At 41.1% G+C, this 18,730-nt stretch overlaps 1 protein-coding gene across 1 annotated transcript; it reads left to right on the top strand.

Moving 5' to 3' along the window:
• Window positions 1-428: 428 nt before the first annotated feature.
• Window positions 429-18,186, top strand: LOC146253482 (sterile alpha motif domain-containing protein 9-like). Its single transcript, XM_084677077.1, has 2 exons — window positions 429-440; window positions 12,905-18,186. Exons 1-2 carry the CDS (start codon window positions 437-439, stop codon window positions 17,482-17,484), a joined length of 4,584 nt encoding a protein of 1,527 aa, XP_084533203.1. The 5' UTR covers window positions 429-436; the 3' UTR covers window positions 17,485-18,186.
• The last annotated feature ends 544 nt before the right edge of the window (window positions 18,187-18,730 follow it).

Raw genomic sequence — 18,730 nt, 5'->3', positions numbered from 1 at the left:
TACAGCTTGGCTCACCTTCTTGGTAATATAAATATTTATATCACTAGGGAGTTTCCCAGTGTGTCACGAACACCACAACAGCACACACAACAGGTAAGCATATTTTTTACTTCAGTTTATTAGTTTGGTTTTAGAAAACCTAATCAAGTAACTCTGTTTTAGCTTTTCTTTTATTCTTATAATTATTATTTACATGTGATTTGAACTTTTGATAACAACTATCAGAATCAGAATAGGCTTTATTCACCATGTAAGTTCATACAAACAAGGAAGGTAGGAAGGTGCATACCATAAACATATTCAATATGCAGGACACACATTTTTCCACCATTGGCATGTGACGTTGGTTTCTGAGAAAGCAAGATATTGTAGTCACCATATTTGCCTTGTCTCTCTGTCTCTTAGCAATAACTACTCACCAAGACATCTGACAAACATGGGTAAGTTCTTGCAGATACAGAATAATATATAATAATGGTCAATTATTATAGTTCGCAGGATCAAGGTCAATCTAACTGTTAACTGTTTTTCTTTCTAACAAACTACACCCTAGAGTGTCTCATCCTTAAGTAAAGTCACACTTACTTCTGCGCATTATATGGTTGGCAGGTGTGGTTCAATGAAAAGCAACAAGTTCATACATTAAATTGCTCACACCCAGGAATGGGAAGTATTTATAATACATTTGTATTTGATAGAGTTGATGGAACTGGCTACATGTTTTGTATCAAAATACCTTTGTGTAGTTCAAAAATACTTTGTGAAACGTTTACATAATGACATCATAAAAATGCTGCTTGGAGCCTACTCGGTCATTTGCCCAGGTTTGTGCCCAGGCAGTTTTTTACAATCACAACCTATTTGTGAAAATGGTGTTAAGCATATTATTTTCCTATTTCTCTTTATAATTATTCCAACTTCTTAGTTCTTCCGTAGGTTTTTTTGGCCTTTAAACTCACAAAAATAGTATATTAATATTGTGTAAAAGTATTCAAATTATGTGTCATGCCACTGAATCGCATTGACTTGAATTCAATTGTAGCATGCAGTCTGATCCCACACACACACCTACCCATCCCACTCTCTCTTTCACACACATCCTCCACCCACCCCCCCACCCAACCAATTACTGACATTACCAACATGGCCATTGCCACATTGCCACATGCCATTTCAAAGCTTACCTGGTGTACCTTCCTGGGGTATACAAATCAAACAATGAGGCCACTTTTTGGGAAGTGACATTATCATTACCCTCTTCTTATGGTCTTATAAATAATTTGCCTGACCTGTACATCATAACCGAAAATAGATAAATTGTGTCTTTTTGTACATAAAACGTGCACATTGTAAGTTCAAGTTCAAAATTCCAAGTCATACAGTATATATTTAATCATGAATATGGATGGCTAATATGTTACTTGGCAGATAAAACATTTAATTGGATATTTTGGGCTTTAATTCTGTGCTTGTCAATGTATTCAAACACGGGTCAAATGTGAACACAATAAAGGGGTTAACAGGCCTGTCTCAAATTAACTAATTCTTCTTCGATAATGCAAAGGTTATCAACCAACAAGTATATGGAAGCAAATCGTGAACAACATTCAAATGAATGAAAATGCATTTCCAGAAATGCATTTTCGTTTTAAGAATGTGGCTGCAAAATCGTGACCACAATTCAACTTCAAATGCATTTCCAGACATGCATTTTCATTTTCAAGAAAGTGGCTGCAAACATGTGACCACAATTCAAATTCAAATGCATTTCCAGAAATGCTTTTTCATTTTAAGAACTTGGCTGCAAAATCGTGACAACAATTCAAATTCAAATGCATTTCCAGAAATCGTGAAATGCACAATGAACGAAAAAGCATTCTGAGCGGCGCAGAATGACGTCAGTAGCCGCTCTTCTCCAGCTTGTTCGGTAGGGGGCGGCATTTGAATTTGAATTGTGGTCACGATTTTGCAGCCACTTTCTTGAAAATGAAAATGCATGTCTGGAAATGCATTTGAAGTTGAATTGTGGTCACGATTTTGCAGCCACATTCTTAAAATGAAAATGCATTTCTGGAAATGCATTTTCATTCATTTGAATTTTGGTCACGATTTGCTTCCATACAAGTACATTTTGTCACTCATAAAACAATGACCTAAAAACATTAGCAACAGGTAGCATTACTAACTACTTACTAACCGAGAGTGAGGTCATGCCGGGAAATATAGCGATAGCGAGGTTGATACGGCAAAGCCGAGGTTTGATATTTCCTGGCATGACCGAACGGTCGAGGTTAGTAAGTAGTTTATTATATGGCATTTAGCTTCTTTTCATTTTGAAAACGAAAATAAATGGTACCTCTAGGCTAATTGTAGCTAGCTCTTAAGTCTTCTCACGGTGTGTTTCATGTGTTGACTAGCAACTCATTACTTTTGATAGAAAGTGGACAACATGGTTCTGCTAAAATGGCTTTAATTTCAACACAAAATAACGACACAAGTGATTCAAAGAGTCTAGTCTTCATCCTCACTTTCGATGACTAATCTTTTCAGCATCATCTGGATAGTAAAACTCAGCAGCTGAAACGTCGATATTGCTCATTTTAAAGCTGACGTCAGAGGGCATGGATACCAAATACGTTACTTCCGTGAAGCCTGCCGCTATCTTTGGCTGTTTATCAATCCGAAGAACGCTAAGAACGCAAGTACATTCTTTTGAAGAACATTCTTGCAAGCGTCCTTGCGAGAATGGTCTTGCAAGGATGGAGAATGAATTGAGATGGTTAGGGTTTTCCTGGAGTCGCAGCATTATGTTAACACTGACGAACTACAAAAACTAGATAACAAAGCAAAAAAATTGTCCCTCTACCTGTAATTTTACGTTTCCTCTCGGGAAACTTCCCGGGGTTCTGAACTGGTTGCAGTTCCACTGACGTTTCATATGAGGGCGCTAACGGTCGAGTGCAGAATGAATGGAAGTCTATGGCGCTATACCCCTCAAAATCCACTTTTCTCAGGATATCACTTTTTGTCTAGTAATTTGAATTCTGAAATCGAAAGGGGAGGCAAAAAAAATACACACCACTGGGTGTTAGATTTTTTTAAAGTCGCCTTTCTGTTCTAAAAAGCCTTTGAAAATGGCATTGACGTCATACAAATTGTACGACCAGAGCTACTGCTTGAAGTTAAGCTCTGGTAACTTCCACTTTTCTCTCGAGGCATTGACAACACAGCTGGCAGGTTAGGCTTTCCCTGTCAATACACATGCTAGAAAGAGTTTTGGCTCGCTAATGTTGTTGCTAATGTTGCTAATGCTCTGACATTCTGTTTCTGCTTCGGATGCCATCAAGCGGGATCTCTTGTCGTAGTCAGTCCTTCTCTAACCAATCAGCATTCGTTAGCAGAATGCTAGCATGTTATGGGCAACGACGACTTACCCTGTAAGAAATCGAAGGAAATAAGTACTCGTTCATTCAACTTTTGACCTGTAATCCATGTTGAACATGCGAAAACCATCAAATCACAGATTTATCAACGACAATCAGGCGAAAGAGACAAATTTAGCCGTTTAGCTCCATAGACTCCCATTCATGTTGCACTCGACCGCAATCACTCCCAGTGGAACTCTGGTGGAACTGCAACAAAATTCGGTACAATGGGGCTTAATAGGGAGTGGGCAGGCTATCCTTAAACAGGCTCTGAAGTCACCATCCGATGCATCCTCGATAAAAGGGGCGGATCAAGAACATTTCCGGGTATTTTTTGGCGTTCTTGGTGACTTTTTTTTTTTTTTTTTTTTTTTTTTTTATTCAGATCAAATACAAACAATCCAGGCACTTAAACAGAAGATTCCAGATCAATGAATATATCTCCTGCCTCAGTTTGAACAAAAATACAACGTATAGACAGATATATACAATACTTGACAACAACAGAGATCAAGACAATAAAAATAATATCTACATAACAAACATAAGGACAAATAATATCACCAAAAAACATATAACTAATAATATCTCTACATATACGCAACATAGGGTCATCTCAGATTAATTTAAAGGTATCTAACAAGGAAACCAATTTAAGAGCTTTCTTGACTTTGATCAGCTTTAGGGATTTACTCAAAGATTTTAACTCATTCTTCCAATGATTTAAGATGGGTTTGGTCTTAAAGTATCTACATTTGTGTAAAAAGAACTTCCCCAATAAGATCACAACATTGAGAACAAAATCCAAGTTCTTATCCTCCACAAAAACACCAAATTTGAATGTCTGTACTGTCAAAGGTGGCATTATAATATCTTTGGATTTTAGCCAGCTCCACAGATTATTCCAAAAGGACTGCACCGATTCACATTGAAAGAACACATGTTCCAAACTTTCCACTTCCTCACCACAAAATACACAAGTATCTGCTTCAAAACCAAATCTTAATCTTAAGAATTCGTTTGTTGGATAAATCTCATTTAAAATCTTGAAGCATATCTCTTTTACCTTAGGGGGAAGTGGATATGAGCGTTCTTGGTGACTTGTGTTCTTTGGATTGGAACGGTACTTGGGCAATGAAAGATGACGTCAAACGAGTTCGCAAGAAGACAAGAACGGAAAAAAATGTGGATTGAGAAACAGCCTTTGTGTCTGACTCAACCAGACCCCCACTCCTCGCCCCTCGGCTTGAAGCAACGGCCCCGGTGGATGTAGTTTTTTTTCTATTAACTCCAGTCAACATTTACAAAACTCCCCCAATAATTTTTGTTCCATTCTCGAACCTGGCTCAAACTACTACATACTAACAGGACACGAGCACAAAAGTTCACATTGGCCGATGGCCGATTTACATTGAGCTGAATGTGCCATAGACTTGTATATTGAATGAGCACAGGGAGAAATGGCTTGAGTTGCCTGCCTTGTTGTAGCAAGTTTAGCAAATGGTTGTCATACATACATGAAATGTTGTTAATAGTTTATTCCCGTTATTTTAAAACAGATTTGATATTTCGTAAAAACGTTCATGACATGATGGCAAATAGGCCTATATTATGTTAAGCGTGAGCATATTGTTGACATGTGTATCTGCATGGAGCAAAGACGAAGATTAATACTTTAACTGTTAACCACAATCGGAAATGATATATATTTAAATAATATTAGTCTTGCCTTCCGAAGCTTTTGTTAAACAAACACATTTTTTTTGATTGTGTCATCAAGCCAGTCTGCATTTGTGGGACAATGAAGGTCATCAGTGATTATGTTTCACCCCCACTTACATCTGATGGAAACGTCTTGTAGCCTATATGGTTCTGTGAATAAGCCCCTTTCAAAGGCAAGTGTTCAATAAAGTATATTTTAGACACAGTTCTCAAGCTTTTATTTATTACATTATTACCAAGTCTTGTTAGATCACGTTATATCCATTAATAGGCGTTTGGTTTTGTAGGATGAACTTAAAACACTGGCCACATTTCTACACTGATGATAAATTGAAGGCAGTGTGAATTTTGTGGCATTTCGTTTGAATATAAAGTTGACAGTAGGTCTATGGTAAGTCTGCATTATGGAAGATTTCGGTTAACAAAATAACTAAGCTTTCTTTGCCTGGCGATAACAACGACGGAGCTGTTCATGTTAACAGTTTATTTAATCGGATACAATGCGTTGGAAATCATACTCATATCACAAAGAAACATGCAACAAGAATGCAACATAGGCCTATGTGATGTGTTCCATCTAGAATAGCCCTATATTTAGCCCTATAGCCTATTTCAAAAAAACAAGTGGAAGGAATACTATACAGTGACAGAATACATTTCCGTTAAGTTTGCATCATGTCTCTGATTCTTATCGGACTTTCTGCCCATAGATTCTGCCACTGCAATGCTTTAGCTCACACGCTCGTAACCATATAAATCTATGCTCGCGACTGGTTGTTGCAAAGTATGACGTGTACAGCTAGTTGCACGCGTGCACGAGGTCTCGGAGCTAGAGAGAAAAAGAGCCACTGTTTAAAGCTAGACCGGAAGACACGGAAGTGGAAATATGGCCGCGTCCAGTCTCGCGCTCTCGCTTGCCTCACTGCGCCACTGAGCACTTTTCATAGAAATGAATGGGGACGCCATCTTGGAAGACAAAAGTAGCTTACTCTAGTTATATTAACTCAGTTTCATAGTTAGCCAACGAACAGAGTCACAAACATAGCACATAAATGAAGCAGAAAGACAACGATATTTCGAAAAAAACATTTATTATTGCCTGCGATCCATATTTATTACCGTCAACTTTATTTTGTCCCTTAAAGTCTGCGAAACGTTAGCCCCAACTCTCCTTTCCCGACATACGTATAAGCAGATAGGAAAGAATGGTAGGATATTAAATATGTGCATACTATTAAGATATTGGCCAACCTAAGGTAGGTCATTTCCCTTTCATTTTTTTCTCTCAGATATTCTCTTATCCACATACTGTACTAAGTACAGGTAGGTTTATAACTAGTTGTACATGTCATGTGAGGCATCAGCTTCGTTAGCTAGCTTACTACACAATTTGAATAACGTAGCGACTAGCTAACGTTCGTTTAACAATGTTATAGCTCACCATAAACAACTCAGCTTGTGTAAACATTTTCCTGTTAAAAAAATAATTAGCTTAAAAGGGCAAACGCAGCTAGTGCCAATTTATCAGATACAAAGGTTTTTATTTTATTTTTTTAACTTACCTGATACAGTGTTCATTGCACAATATTGAGTTAGATGTTGGCTGCCAGTTGTCTCTTCTAATTGCAGCCAACCATTTATTACGCCAATCAAAATCTTTTTGGATACACTGAAATTGGATCTCTGGGTTATTTTGGCGACTGTTGTTGCATCCAACAGCACAACATATGGCAGGGATTTTTTACTTTCTGTGGGTTACTTTCTGTGCTTTCTGTTCTATGTTTATGGTGTGACCGGGGCTTAGCTACACTTTCAGACACAAAGATGGCGGCGCTTAAACACAGTGACGTACATGGTATCAATGAATTGACCGGCGAGGAGGGCAATACGCGGCTGGCATGACTCCCCATTAGCCAATCACAACGCTCGTACCGTTGTTGCCATATAATAAATAATGTTATTGTGGTGGTCTTGGAAAACCTGTATTTTAGACATACACACTATGTTGGGGTTAGCTAAGGACACAGCCCATGCGGAGGTCAGATCAGAACACGAGCCTCTGTAAGTAGCCTCTGGTATGACACCAGGCTGTACCCAACGTCCATGTGCACGAGGAACTAGCTGGATCATTTTCGTGTGCAACACATTTTCATAAACATTTCCTGGGATATGCCAACTTTAGTGCTCTCATTGACGTCATCCTCAATGAAATGCTTTGTCCCGACAAGAGTTCTCTGAGTTTTGTACGGTACAGAGATTCAGGTCACTTTAACATAGAAACTGCCCATCCGGATTAAACTGTATGGTGGACCTTTTCTCTTGGTCCAAAGGCTTAGGTTTAATAGTACAAGAACTTTAGTCTTAAGTTGTTGGTCGGTTAACAAAGGTTTCCTTTTTTGTGCCAGGAATCGTAAGTTACATTCGTTAGGCGTCTCAGCTAGAGAAGCCTGCCTAGAAGTCAGTACAGCCGATATTTATACAATTCATGCACGTCATACGAATACTTATGATTGTACCTTGGCAATCGTCCTGGAGCACTGATCAACAGATGGGGGCTATTCCCCAAGACTATTGCTTCATTTCAAAGGGCAGTTCCCCCTCCTGTCAGCAGCTCTTCTTAATGTCAGCCTGACCTAGTGGAAGTATTGGCAGGAGCAGAACATTCTAATACAGATTGCTTTATCAGGAACACAGAAGAGGCCCATAAAAGGAAACACCCTGTGGATGTTGAGCTCTCGACAACAACCAGCTGACTCCTCCCTCTCTTTGCCTGGGTTGTGTATTATAGCTTGTCCTTAAAAAGAGGTCTGTGTCCTGAGCTGACCTCTCAAAGGCTCATTCCCCAATATAGGGTTTTTGAGCCCACAACAACTGACCCTTGGGGACTCATCAACAAGGCCAAACAAACATTCTTCCCATTTGTTTCTGATATTACCCAAGACTGATTGTCAATGTGTAGCCACAAATATATCTGTATGATGTGTAACTCTCTGCATAAATATCGGCTGGAATCATGTTTTAGTTAGACAACCTCGGCTGAGACTGTCTTGCGCATGTTTTCCCAACCTTGTGCAATAAACAAGCCTTTGTATCCGATCTCTGACTAAAGCCTATTCTTGAAGTTTGTGGCCATTTTTGAAGTCCGCAACATAACTGGTGACCCCGTCGTGATTTGAACATGCAACCTTCTGATCCCCCACGCTCAGCCAGCAGCCAATCCAGTACCTGTCAATTTTGCCAGGCCATGGCCAAAGTTGCTGACAGCTGCTGTCCCAGGGCGGTGAGAGCCTCATCAGCATAGTTAATGAAACGCTGCTGATTATAATACAGGTAATTGATCCATTCAGTGTTCTTATTTACCGTTATCCATGGTAAGATGGATTCAAATCCTGAGGCCACCTCATTTCTAGCTTTAAAGTCATTGGGCACCCCTCTTGGCTGACTGAAAGCGTTGATCGTTACGTCAGATGTAAAGGCCCGCCAAGTGCGATGAGACCCCTGGAGTTTGCCTGATGCTTGGGCTAACTTGAAGTGGATCACATGGGTGACTGCATGTACCCTGGCACATCTCCCTGCCCACCCCACCAGTAGAATGGACAGTGGATTGCATAGTCACACAGCCAAAAACCATCAGCGACTACTTGGTTCTGGAAGTGGTAGGGACAGGACGGTGGAATTGGACGCCTTGCTTTTTTCCCTTTATCTGTCTGGCTTGTTCATCTATCACTTTTGTACAGACTCCACCCACTTCCCAGATATAGCTGCAGTCCTCCTCTGGTACTGTGCCTACATCCACACTGCCCTGCTTCTCATAGCACTCAAATGACTTCTCTAGAATTAGAGACACTCCTGGCTGGCTTGCCATCCACACACTCCTCCCAACCTAAATGAGTGGACGTAACATACAGCTCCTTGGGTCTAGGCTTGGAGCACATAGCAATCGGTTAACCCATTAGCCTGCGTGGTGAATTCTGTCCATAGATACCAGTGATTGTGCAGCCCCTCCTTGAGCAGTCCTCTGGAGTGTGTCCGTTTCCCTGGCCCCACTCTCTTAGTGCGGGGACGGGGGCTGGTTGTCGGATCTGCTCTGGGGCCTGAACCTGTATTTCATACTCAATTTCCTAGGCCCGTGTCCACTGTGGCGCGAACCGGACAGCCATATCCCAGCCATTTACTGCCCTGGTTATGGTGAAGGTGCATTCTGACTCACCCCATTACCGCAAGGTGTCCTTGGTCCCTGCTCTGGACAGGCCGCAGATGCTGTCCTCTCCTGCCTTCACTGTCATGGGGCGGGTGAATCGAGTTTCTTCGGGGGTGACAAAAGGTATTTTAGTTGACAAAATTAAACGTTGTAGAGTAGTTAACGCAGGTGGTGCGTTGGGGTCTACCTGTCGTCTGCGTCTCTTGGAGGCCTCCTGGTCAGGTGGTACCTGTATCTGGCACCCATTGTTTTTATCTACTCTCCCCACTCCCTCATTAAGAGGGTGTGGTCAGTATACCCTAGCTCGTGCGTCAGAGATCAACGGTAGGTGGGTGCGATCAACCATGCATTCATTCTCAAAACACCCTATTCTTGCAGTCACATGCACCGGCCCTGTCTCTGCCATCACAACACAATAAGGGGTTTGAACTGCTGATGCCCACCTCCATAGCCCTGAGATTGTTTGTATTGACAGGAAAGATGTTCCGTCAGTCTGTGATAAGGTTTCCCTGACCTCACAGATCTGGTTTTCATCCTGATAGGGTAGCAATAAGGTCATTGCTGCCGTGATGCAGTTCTCTAGATGGAAAAAGGCAACCTGATCTGCTCAAGCTAGCGACACCGGGGTGGGACTAACTCCGAACAGTATACCTACCTGGTATCTGTTAGCTGGTCTCTCTTTTGGTCTGTGGTTTTGTAAATTCTAGAGCCTTGTAAGTTGGTGCGTCCGTAGGAGAGCTCATTCCTATCGATCCAAGCTCCTCCCTGACGCACCAGGGCACACCTGTTTTGTTCACATGCTACAGACAAGGGAAGGTGAAAGTTATTAAAACTGCTGAGGTGACATGTGCCTGAGTCAGATATGGCTGCTAACTGGAATGTTGGATAGTCAGTCAACTGAATATCCCACCATGTGTCATCCTCCTCTATCTTGGCAGTGATCATCATTCGCCAGTGCATTATCACTGGTAGGCAACGTGGGGCTGCATTCATCCAGACCTGTACAGCACAGTCTCCCATATTCCTCTGTGCCCAGTTAGTAGGTAGTTCACCTTCTATCGGGAGCTTGAACTGTCTTAGGGGGTATCTCTGGGGAGTGGTCCACTCCTCTACATCACTCTCAGGGTCGGGTTCTAGTGCTGTTCTGATGCGGCATGTTAAAGTAGTCGTGGTTCCTTGTATTAGCTTAAGTGAATCTCGCAACTCGTCTTTTGGCTGTCCCTCAATCAGTAGCCCTCCTGGTTGATGTAACTGGACATGACAAATAGTTGTCCAACAACTGACCCTTCTGGTAAGTTTTTGACTGGGGCCCCTTATTTCCCATTTCTCATCAGACACACCCTGTACTAGAAGTCTCCACTCTCTGTTCTCTGCTGCGATCCCTACCTGTTTTACCTCTGGTAAGAGTTAGGGGGCACAGCTGCATCACTAGTTGCTTGGGAAGAGCCGTGGCAAGCGCATTTACCGCACATAATATCAGGCTATGTATATTTTCTTGGCCCTGGGGTATCGACTGGTACTTTTTGTGGGGGTAATCCCTTTCCATGGTTAGTTGGCCAAGAGGTCTGAGGCTCCCTCTTACTACTTCAAACATGTTCTGTGGGGGTGTTTGTTTGGGTTCACCTGTACCTATTTGCCATGTAGATCCTGCCACTGAACATGCACCGTCTAGACAATTCTCTGCCGCCAGTATTTGAGTTCCTACATGTTTAAGACCACATTTCTTCTCAGTAATGATCATCCAGACACCCCTTATCCCAATGTATAGATGTTTTGGTGCAACCTTTAATTCATCCTCAAAACTCTCCAATGTGTTAATTAATGGCATTACATGGGTGATTACTTGTGCTATACATACTGTATCAAGGTCTTTGCTGCTCATCCCGTTTCCTAAAACATCCAATGTCATCCCACCTACCTCTCCCTCACGGAGCGGGTGGCTCAGAGGGGGGTTCTGCGGTGCAGGTGTGGGGTCTGCCAGGATCGTCCCTTGCTCGCTTAGCTGCTCTTCTTTTAGCGGCTGCACGAGTAGCGACGCCATCGGGTTCACTGGCGGGGCTGTTGGAGGTTCGATGGCCTCTGGCACTGGCCCTCTTTGGTGAACCTTCACTGGCTCGACCCCTGGATCTGGTTTGTGGTCTGGACTCTCTATCCCCTCCTTTTGGGGAACCTCCGGACGGGGGTTCCCCAACACCATTGTCCCTCCTAAGCTTAGGAGGACCACACACAATAGAAGAGTTTTCATTGTTAGCTGGAACATCATTGCTTTGGTTCGAATGTGCAGACAGGGTATGAACTGATCTCATTGGATTGGGCCGGGGATCTTTGACGCAGTGGTTCAGGTGAAACCACGTGTTTGATCCCTCAACCTGTACAGCAGTTGCTGTTGCTTTGGTCACAGTGTAAGGGCCGTCTCTCCGAGGAGTGTTCCACTTCCTACGGTAGGTTTTGACAAAGACCCGGTCACCAGGTTGGATTCTGATGACGTCTGGGGCCCGTCCCTCCTGCAACAGCTCTGCCCTCGGCCTTTCCTGCTGGTGGATGGCTTGTTGGATTTTAGAGACCTGTTTCACAAAGGCATGTACAGTTTGACACATCAAGTTTCACTTTGGTTTGGTTCTGATGCCTGTGCGCCGGTACTGGCATGTCGCGGCCTCTCACAATCTGGTGCGGGGTAAGTTTAGTTACCCTGTGTTCCTGACTACGATGTATCTTTTATAAAATCGCTTTACAAAACAAGAATGCCACCTCACTACGGTTTACAATTCACTGCAGTAAATCTTATAGAAATGAATCAGACATGATGCAATATGTATCAATATGACATATTGTCAAATATTTCATTTTCTGCCAAAATACAAAACAATAAGTTGTACACCATCTACTTTGGACAGAGAGGTCTCATTAAATTAAATTAATTATTCATTCCTTCATGATGAAGTGACCATGTGCTAACAATGGTCCCACAGTCCCTTAACTTCAAGAGGAATCCCAATTGCTCCTTGCAGCTATTTATCTTGTTTCAGTGACACTACCTTCACTTTTGAAGTGGTTCAAATTCTGGGTCTCTCGGTTCAAACGGTTGTGAGTCAATCGTGTTTATAATTGCAGGCTGCTACACATTCTAGGTTGATAAGCTGACAACTGGAAAAAAAGAAACACAACCATCACCATCACCACCTCTCACAGTCCACAATCATCTCTCACCTCCTCTCACTACCTCAGATTTCTTAGCTCCTGTCTCATTCCACTCATTACAAAGTGCATACCAGACCATAAAAAACTGCTCATATGCAAGGCTATGATACACTTTTCGAGGGAATGACACTTGCAATAACTTGTGCTACATGATTCTAAAGAGTACTATCAAGCAGACAACCTTTTATGACTTAAGATCACACTGTGTCCTTAATAGGACACACCTCAATTCTAAATTGCAAAATACAGTTATAATCTTTTTTGCCTAAATAATTGTCATAATTATTTGACCTGAAGTACTAATCTAATATGCGTGTAATAAGTCTCATCTAAAATGGCTGGGATTTCTGTTTTACAGATTGGACCGAGTTACCATGTAGCACATGGACAGAGTTGCATGTTAGCTCTTGGTTGAAATCTATTGGAATAAAAGACAAATACATTCAGAAAATGGATGAAGAGGAGGTTACGGGGCCCGTCCTAATGGAGCTACAAAAAGAATATCTACTGGACACAATTCACATGAAAGGTGGTCAAATTGAGCTGTTAATGCTAAAACGACAAGAACTTTCAAAGCCAGGACCACATAAAACAAAATTAGACTGCAGTAAACCACTAGAACCCAAAAACAAGCCAGAACTTGGTGTTGCATCCTCTCAAAACTCAGACCGCAGTTCTAAGGCATCCAGTAAACAGACTGAGGATGAAGATATAATTGGAATAAATGAAAATGACCCAACAATTGCAGATGGAGCAACTTTGCCTATTAGTGACTTCCGAAAATTTGATGCACATGACAAAGACTTCAGATATGTCAAGCACAGGGTGCTCCCTCCAGAGACTGGCATAGACAACATGATTGTTCCTTGCCATGAATACAAGTCACTGGAAATTGCTATTAAATTAGAATCGATTAAGCTCAAGGCAAAAGTCGCGAGTGAAGTACTCAGGTTTGCATGTGGATGCATGAATATGCGTACCAATGGCACAATACACTTTGGGGTCATGGATAAGAAAAAAGGCTTCAAACATGGTGAAATAATTGGAATACCAATTGAAAACCAAAGTGACTATGTGGATGCATTAGACTACATTGAAAAATGTTTCAAAGGATCTGAACAACAAACAGAGGCCAGAAGATGCATTAAGAATCCAAAGTTTATTGAGGTAATTGATGGGCAGGGCAGTGAGGTAACATGGATCGTTGAATTTGACATTGTCCCAGAAGCAAGTGTAGTGAAAGGTAAACTGTACAGCGTTGGAATTCCCAAATTTAGTGAAAAGGCCAATAAAGTAATCCTAGAGGAAAAAGCACCATATTACAGAGTGGGGGCTAATACACCACACATTGCTGACCAAGATTTAGTCCAATTCATTCAAGGACTGAAGGAGAAAGACCTACAGAGGGAAGAAGCAGAATCTTCAATTAATCAAACTATAACTGATTGCAATGAGGATCTTGGGAGAAAACTATCTATCCTCTTGACTTGTGGAAAGAAATACATGGATGACTCACTGTCATACATCATTGTGACAAACAAGTTTAAGGAAGAACATCTGACAACTATCAACTTCTTAGTGCACATGAACATATTTTGTGTTTTTGATTTTGACCCTGATTCAAAGATATCTGGCCTGTGTGGAAAATATCGAAAACACCATGCTGCCAACCTGCACTTTTTGCATGACTATGCAAATGAAAATGTTATGAGCACCACAGATTTAAAAAAAAACTTACAGCTCTTTGATATGACAAGCTGGATATTTTGCAATGGGCGAGGAGATTACCATGGCGGAGAGGGTCCATGTGATGAAAAAACTTGGATCAGAACAAAGAAAAAACTACTGAAAAAGACTGTGTCTGTCATCTGTAATGACATCCTCCCCAAAGGATCATTTGTTGTGCTTTTCTTGCTGATGTCAGAAACCGAACAGCCACTTGTAGATACATTCCATGAGTTCTATGCGGAAATGAACGGCCATGAGGATTTAGCCATAATTTCAGAATCAAAAGATAACTACAACAAGTGGTCAAGCCTCGCCCAGGTATCTTGTGGAAAAGAATTGCTCAAAGAAATCAGTGTTGTGGGCATGCCAATGACTCACGTAGATGCAACAATTCAAAGCATTCAACTCTCTAACAAACAACTAACAAGACGCATACCTGTGTCCAACAAAGGACTGTGTTTCTTGAAGGCCACTGATGAAGACAAAATGCTTTCTCTAGATATAGTAAGTGCTGACCAATGTGATGAAACAAACTTGGATGTCATGGGCAAGTATCAAATCAGCAACATTGAGAAGTATTTCTACCAGGGTGGAAAGATTGGCTGGATGCATCTGTGGCTTGCAGAAAAAAGCAAATGTGAAGAGATTATTCAGCGAGACGCTTACAAAGAGACAACCAAAATGTTGGATAATATTCTACAGGCTAACACAACCAAAAGGTCTATTGAGAGTGTATATATATGTCACCAACCCGGCAGCGGTGGAAGTACAGTTGCACATCAGATCATCTGGAATTTCCGGACCAAACTCCGGTGTGCAGTTGTGAAGTCAACATACCAGATTCAAACTGTTTGTGAAAACTCAGTGTGTCTGCGAGAATACGAAGAGAGAGACAAAAACAATTGTCTCCCAGTGCTCTTGCTATTAGATGACTGCAATGCAGATTATGTAGAAGACCTTAGGAGGGAATTAGGCACTGCTATTGAAACAATGAAGATACATTCCTCGGTTTTATGTTTCATCCTTCTTATTTGCAAGAGATGCCACAATCCACACAGGATGAGCAGAACAATGACATCTGAAATAATAGCAGTGACACATGGACTCTCTGAACGAGAAAAGAGTCTTTTCAAAAAGAAACTACATGAACTTGAATTTGAACCCGAGTCCATTCTGGCCTTTGTACTCATGACAGAGGGATTTCAGAAAAGTTATATTGAGGGCTTTGTGAAGAATCTTCTAGACAAAATTGATCATTCATCCCTCACCACTCGCCTTATCCGTTTTGTGGCACTGTTGAACTGTTATGTTCAAAACTCCTACATATCTGTATCCCACTGTGAGGCCTCTCTGGGCTTAGGTATGCAAATGGATCGATTCAAATACCATACATTTGTGAACTCTCTAAGTGAACAAGCCAAACTTGTTTTCATACACCTGAGAGATAGCACGACACACATCTCATCCATTAAAATCCATCATCTTGTCGCAAAAGAAATTTTGCAACAGCTGTCTACAAATTGCCCTCAAAGTTCCATCGCAAAGGATCTCCTGTGTGACAAGGTCTTGATGAATCATCGGTTTGGCAGGGAGGAATTTTTGAAGTTCATCCGTGATCTGCTCATCAGACGGAACAATATCAGCAGAGGAGACTCCAAAGACAGTACATTTTCTCCTTTGATTGAACATGTCAACACAGAAAAAGAGGGTCTTCAAAAAGCTATTGATATTTTGGAGGCTGCATACTCTTGCTTTGGAAAGGATGCCTTCGTAGCCCAGCAGCTTGCACGGCTGCTTTACACAAACAAAAGATTTACTGAAGCTCAACATTGGGCAGAAGAGGCTAAATCGATTCTTCCATATGATACTTTCATCCTTGACACAGAGGGGCAGGTGTACAAAAAATGGTTTTATGCCCAACATGATGATTTTGGGAAAGATGAACCTAGGCCGGATGAGATAAGCGAGATCATCAGTATTGCTCTAAAAGGAATTTCTGCTTTTCGTGCCTCGGAAAAAGCTCCCAAATCGGAGACAGTCAGCCTAAACAGCTCATATTTTGGGGAAGTGGATGTTGCATGTCGTCTGCTTCAACTCATATCCAAAGTGGATATATTTTCAAAGAAAAATGGAAAGTCGGAGCTCAGGAAGTATTTGCTTACTGAGTATATCCCAAAGGCAGTTATGAAACCCTGGATGAAGTTTCATGGCCAGTTGAAAGGAATGCACCAGAGTATTAGAAATGCTCTTGAGTCAATTTCAGAAGACCTCAGTTACTTTCGCACTGACATTAATGAGGAGGATGAGGAACTAGACATACGGGAACCTGATGAAGTAAAGATGCCAAGAAAATGGCTGATACGGAAATGTGCTGTGTATGCTCGTTTCTTTATCAGTGTAGTCTCAGATGCAGATAGCCAAATGCTTGACGATAGTGATGCTAAAATGGCCACCCCCTTTAAAAAGAAAATGAATATTTACGAACTAGGTGGTGGCACGGTCCCAACGATCCTCTCTCTGTTGTCTGATAAGAAAACTCAGACCCTTGAACAAATTATAAGTTTGTATCCAGAAAACCCCAAAAGGGATGACCTTGATCAGACAGACCTGGTCAACTACATTTTAACTCAGATAGCTCTAGCTTGTTCTTCACCTGGCTCTACAAAGGGTGTTCCTCTTGTAAAGCTTAAACATATCAGCATGAGATTTTACAGAGAAGGCAGCAAACTACCAAGTGCTTTCTTTTTGCTTTCAATCTTATTCTGGCCAGAGGATGAGCCCAGGTCAAAAAAAGATTATGATGTACTCGCGTTAGCAATTGATGAACTGCACAGACTCTGCATGCTCAAAACCAAACCAAGAAAAAGTAGGACAGCAACCCACTTTTTCCTTGGGAAAGCAAGAGGTCTTAACAAAATAGTTCATCGGAGTGCAATTGAAAAGCACATAAAGGGAACCCTCACTGAAAGAAGACTCAAGTGGCTTGGTGGTGAAGTGTGGAAAACCCAAGAGGTTGTACAGTTACTGAAACGAGTTGAGGGATGGACAGAAAATGGAAAACTCTTTGTCAAAGGTGCAACCAGGGAAAGCAAGATAAGGGCCATCCCTTTGTATTCTGCCTCTCTGCCAAATGCAAATGAAAATGTCACATTTTACCTAGGATTCTCTTTTGATGGTGTGGTTGCTTATGATATCAAAGTTTCAGAGTAAGCTTGATGATGAAAAAGAACTGCCTTAGTCTAAATAGAAAGACAAATGAGAATAAGACATTTCTCAATGAATGCAGCTACATTTTTGTTATAGTAATACGTTTCTCAGCTTATTGGTGTTCTAATTCATTTTCTGTATTATAAATCGTAAAAAAATAAAATAATCAGACCCTTGTCATTAACATGTTAAAGCCATTGTTCTGTATTGCGTAACAAGTTAGAGGAGTGATAAGATTTATAAACCTCACACTGAGTTTAATGATGAACAATTTTGTAACATTAAGAAAATAACATTTTAATAATAAGACTCAATGGGTCCTACAAGACAAATGTACAATTTTACATACGTTTAACATTATGGTAGTACTTGTGTGCATCTTCAAGATTTGCTTTCATAATAAGTGTATTGTTTCATTTTTTTCAGTAATTTCAACTATTGGGTTACAGAGGGAAAGGGAGAGCATCATAGCTTGTTTGCTGTAAAGTGGCAGAAGCAGTTAGCAGCATTCTGCTGTTAATATTCTTGATCGATCCTCAAAACAAAGTAATCCAAATTACTGAAGAATTTTAAGGATCCAGGTCATAATTATTAAGAGTGAATAATTGTTGATCAAATAATTTTCACACAAGGGAAACACACCAAAAAGAACACAAGGTGAATAAAGGATATTTATTTTGTGCAATGTATGTGATCTAGTATACCCACCATTTTATCAAATGTATCCACAATAAATATAGCAGGGTAAGTCAACCAACACACTGTACATGTACATAAATACAACAGTGAATGAAACAGTTGCCTTTCTATCGTGAAAGAAATAGAGCCATTGCAATGGGTCTGAACACTTCTGTAAATGAACAATTACAAATGTTTTAAATAAATGAGCAAAAAAAAATTCAAACGTGGTCAATTTGTCATTGTGTTGTGTAAAGTCAAGAAAGTTGTAACACAATAAAATGTGGAAAGTGAAGGGGCAGAGAAGGGTTTCCAAAGGCACTGTACCAGTCCACATCACACGAATATAGTTAGCTGAAAAAGGTCAACATTCTGATGAATGTCACCTGAATGTTGTCTCTCCTGCACAAATGCACTCCCCCCCCCCCCCACACACACACACACACGCATCTAAGGAAACACTGTGTCTGGTACTTACAGCTTTAACTAACCTGTAACTGGAGGGGATTCTCCTTCACTAGCAGTTAAAACCAAATGAAGAAACTGAGGACTGAAGATAGCTGATGGAACA

This window comes from Hypomesus nipponensis, chromosome 17, assembly GCF_054491055.1.
Source record: "Hypomesus nipponensis isolate SF chromosome 17, ASM5449105v1, whole genome shotgun sequence".
Lineage (NCBI taxonomy): Eukaryota > Metazoa > Chordata > Actinopteri > Osmeriformes > Osmeridae > Hypomesus > Hypomesus nipponensis.
Note: the sequence above shows the minus strand (reverse complement) of the source record. Positions and strands in the feature narration are given on the sequence as shown.